This window comes from Salvia hispanica, chromosome 1 (assembly GCF_023119035.1).
Source record: "Salvia hispanica cultivar TCC Black 2014 chromosome 1, UniMelb_Shisp_WGS_1.0, whole genome shotgun sequence".
Classification (NCBI taxonomy): domain Eukaryota; kingdom Viridiplantae; phylum Streptophyta; class Magnoliopsida; order Lamiales; family Lamiaceae; genus Salvia; species Salvia hispanica.
The window spans coordinates 44,742,203-44,746,835 of NC_062965.1; the positions used below are offsets into that span (position 1 = coordinate 44,742,203).

General features: G+C 33.2%; 1 protein-coding gene across 1 annotated transcript; it reads right to left on the reverse strand.

The window, feature by feature from the left end:
• Positions 1 to 303: 303 nt before the first annotated feature.
• LOC125198015 (protein FAR1-RELATED SEQUENCE 5-like) lies at positions 304 to 4,189 on the reverse strand. Its single transcript, XM_048096485.1, has 4 exons — positions 4,144 to 4,189; positions 2,015 to 2,813; positions 819 to 1,851; positions 304 to 636 (listed from the first exon to the last, which is right to left on the reverse strand). Exons 1-4 carry the CDS (start codon positions 4,187 to 4,189, stop codon positions 304 to 306), a joined length of 2,211 nt encoding a protein of 736 aa, XP_047952442.1.
• Positions 4,190 to 4,633: the final 444 nt, after the last annotated feature.

Here is a 4,633-nt window from a genome sequence, read left to right on the forward strand (position 1 = left end):
ATGGCCAGTATATATAGTTGACATAATTTTTAAGTTGTTGACATGTGCACATTAAAAACATGAAGGAGCATGAAAGCAAGGCATGTCCAACTTGTATTGAAATGTCAACAACTTATAACCAAATGTCAACACTTTGTATAAAGGTGTACAACTCAGAAAACAAATCTTAAAATTAAAAAAACAGAATCATAAATAGATGTCAATAGAGATTAAAATCAGATATAAACAACAAACGAGAAAATGTCAATAATTTGTAGTCTATGTCAACAAATAAAAAACAACTCTGACTATTAAAAAAAACAATCATGTCTGCTTTCTGCCACAACTTCTAGCATTATGATCAGTAACTTTGTGACACTTTCCACAACGCCTATGAGGTTTATTTGCTTTTTCAATTGCTTTCTCTATGCTTGACTTAATCCTGCTTTTCTTGTCACTTGCACCTCCTTTTGTACTAACCACATCTGGAGCATGGGCAGTTATTTCTTCAGGAACAACAATACCATATATGTTCATGATTGAATCATTTTTATCAAGAGAAGACGATCCAGCACAGTCATCTTTAAAGATTTGAGGACCAATACCCGCAAGCAAATTATCCAAATCAATCAAATGATCTTTATTCCTAAAAGCACGCTGATATAGACCAAAGTAACGTCCATGACACCTATTAGCAATCTATAGTTTGTCATCTTTGTTAGAACCTGCAGACATATAAAATGTCAACAGCCTATATAAGATGTCAACAACCAATATAAGATATGTCAACAGCTTATACAACACATGCTAAAACTTAAACTAAAATATCTATAGAAAACAGTTTGCATACCTCTGTCAGACGCACTTTCATCAATCGTGAGACCATGAACTGCCTTTAGTAATTCACTTTTAAGCCAACGGTTACCAACATATTTCTCTGGAATATTGTTGACATCTTTGTTTCTGAGGATGAAAAAAAGGTGGCTGCATAGATAACCACACCTTAAAAATAGTTTACACTCACATTCATATGACTCAGTCTCTATCTCATGTGTAACTGTAAAGATCTTCTTTCTAGCATCAGAAACTTTGAAGACCTCGATGTTCTCCAATGTGGACATGCTAATCATCCGACAACTCTTATCAGCCTCAACAATCAATTCTTGTACCACTCTAAACATCCTATTTGTGTATACAGATGCCAATTGCTTCTCAAATGCTAAATCAGTGACATATTTTGGAGTGATTACAGAATCATAATAGTCAAGCCTTTCAGTTTGATTCCTTTGAGCATCAATGGCATTGTTATACTGAAGAGTGAAGTCAGCAAAATTGAACAACGGTTTCGAGTACCTCTTAAAAAAACTGTTTTCAGATTCTGAAAAAGATGTTGTTCTCATTAAAGAACCCATAGGAACATCTCTAAAGAAGGCTGGGATCCACATATGTCTAATCAAAAACATATCCTTAAACCACTTATGATCTTCTACACTATATTTTTCAACAATACTAGTCCATAATATATCAAACTCATCCGGATCTAACAACTCTGACCAAACACAAGATTTAAACTCCTTACTAAACTTTTCTCTATCAGAAATTGATTTAGGTATCTTCTCAAATAACTTGCTCATAATATGCCACATACACAAACGATGCCTTGTACCAGGTAATACCTTCTCAATGGCAAGCCCCATTCCCCAATCTTGGTCAGTGATTATGATTCTTGGAGCAACACCCATGCATTCAACAAATACAGTGAAAAGCCATGAAAATGCATCACAATTCTCACCGGATACGAAACCAGCTCCAAACGCAATAGGACAACCATGATTGTCTTTCCCGGTAAATGGACCAAACACCATACGATACCTATTGAACAAATACATCAACACAAAACATCAACAATGTCAATTATAGGTATATGCTATATCAACTATTAAATCAGAAATGATGCAAAGTACAAATGTATCCTATGTCAACTACCATGTCAACTACTATCTCTGTCAATTACTAAGTATAATAAATAAACTACCTGTTTGTTGAATATGTTGTATCAAATGCTACAACATCTCCAAACATGTGGTAATGCTTCCGAGACTCAGCATCAGACCAGAATAAGCTCACTAACTTATTATCTTCAGGTGATAATTGATATTTGTAAAAAAACCCTTCACAAATTCTCTTCTTCTCTTGCATCTGATTTAGGATCATTTGCACATCCACTTCTTTTAATTTCTCTTTAATATCACGTGAACAATTCCTAACATCATTCAACGTACACCCAACAACATCATAACCACCAAAAAACTCCTTTAATAAGTTGAAAGTTGAGGTAGGACCGATGTTAGCTTTGGTGCAATCTTCAACAAACTTATAATGAACATCATTCAAACTCCGATTACCTTTCATAAATCGCTTATGATCTTTGTCAACCATAGCATGATTGTGTTTCTCAACGAATTGATGCACAAGGTAATACTTATCACCAAAATCAGAAAAAAACTTAAAACTAATTCTCGCTCCACATCCACACCTTTTGGTGCCACGTCTACGTCTCTTCTTTGAAGATACTTCATCATCATCAGATACATTACCATCCTCAGATACACTTACATCAACATCCAACGAATCTACTGTATGAAATCCTTGTCTATTGCAAACAATATACTGAAAAATAATAACACCACCACTAGACCTATTTCCAAATCTTCGACAATCAAAACAAGACTCCTGAGCATACTTTTCATAAAAGGAAATTCCTTCCTCAAGGGAAGAAATTTTTTTACCTTCATAAGGCCTCAACTCAGGCTTGCAAATTGGAATAACAGACCCTACAACATAGAATATTTACCAAGGAACATAAATCATGTCAACAGATTTTCAAGTCATGTCAACAGAGCATAAATCAACAACATAACACAACAAAATAATGTTAATGAAACAAAATGTCAACAAAGAGTATAACAACAACACATAATATTTACCAAGGAACATAAATCATGTCAACAGATTTTCAAGTCATGTCAACAGAGCATAAATCAACAACATAACACAACAAAATAATGTTAATGAAACAAAATGTCAACAAAGAGCATAACAACAACACATAATATTTACCAAGGAACATAAATCATGTCAACAGATTTTCAAGTCATGTCAACAGAGCATAAATCAACAACATAACACAACAAAATAATGTTAATGAAACAGAATGTCAACAAAGAGCATACCAACAACACAAAATATTTACCAAGGAACATAAATCATGTCAACAGATTTTCAAGTCATGTCAACAGAGCATAAATCAACAACATAACACAACAAAATAATGTTAATGAAACAGAATGTCAACAAAGAGCATAGCAACAACACAGAATATTTACCAAGGAACATAAATCATGTCAACAGATTTTCAAGTCATGTCAACAGAGCATAAATCAACAACATAACACAACAAAATAATGTTAATGAAACAAAATGTCAACAAAGAGCTCATAACCCATACTTCTCCCTTGAAAGCTCACAACTGATTAAGAAAAAAGGGTTAAACAGTCTGCACCTAAAGTATCCATAGATTCCAAACTCAACCATGTTTCTCAACCTTCTCAGTATTTATGGTCTTTTGCTTAGCCAATAACTAACTGATTTTTTTAAGTCAAGTTAAGGACTCTGATTATGGTTATATCATATGGACTTTTACATTCAAGAAAATCCAACCAAACATTGATCCACTTAGACTAACGTTTATTTCCTCGGTCAAGAATTATTGAGCTGATTTCTCAAGTAGCTTCACATAAATCAGAAAATTACCCCTATAGTTATATCTAAAGAGGTGGCTGCACTCTTGTAAAATTCTTAGACAATTGATATAAGTTATGTAAGCCAAAATATCAGAACATGCTTCAAATTACCAGGATCAAAATGTCCAGTTTAATTAGAATACACCAATTCAAACACACGATGAATATTTAACATAAATCATGTCAACAGAGCATAAATCAACAACATAACACAACAAAATAATGTTAATGAAACAGAAAGTCAACAAAGAGCATAGCAACAACACAAAATATTTACCAAGCAACATAAATCATGTCAACAGAGCATAAATCACCAACATAACACAAAAAAATCATGTTAATGAAAATCAAACCAAACTACCTCCACCATTCGTCGACGTAGACTCGGAATAAGATGAAGAATCCATCAAATAACACTTAGCTGTTGATTACGAACTGAAATCGAACCTAAAGATGAGAAAATAAAAAAAAAAAAAAACTAATTAGGAACAAATTTGACTGGGCATCAACAAATAAAGGATAAAAACAGAATCAAAGTCGGTAAAATCGACCGAAAAACGTCAAAATCAACAAAGAAATCCGTCGAACAGGTCGTCTGTTTTTCGAAAATTGAATCGCAAATCAGGTATCGTTGAAATCGTTGAAACCGTCTGAGTCTAATTTTGCAAATCAATTGAATCATAAATCGTTATAATAGATTCAATGAGAGATATGATTCAATCGTTGAAATCTCAGCAGAATCGCCGATAAAAGATGAAAGATGAAGAAGAACCCTAAATTATAACGCGAAAAGACATTTTTACCCTTTCATATTAAATTAATCTAATAATATTTATTGTGTGGCAAAATCT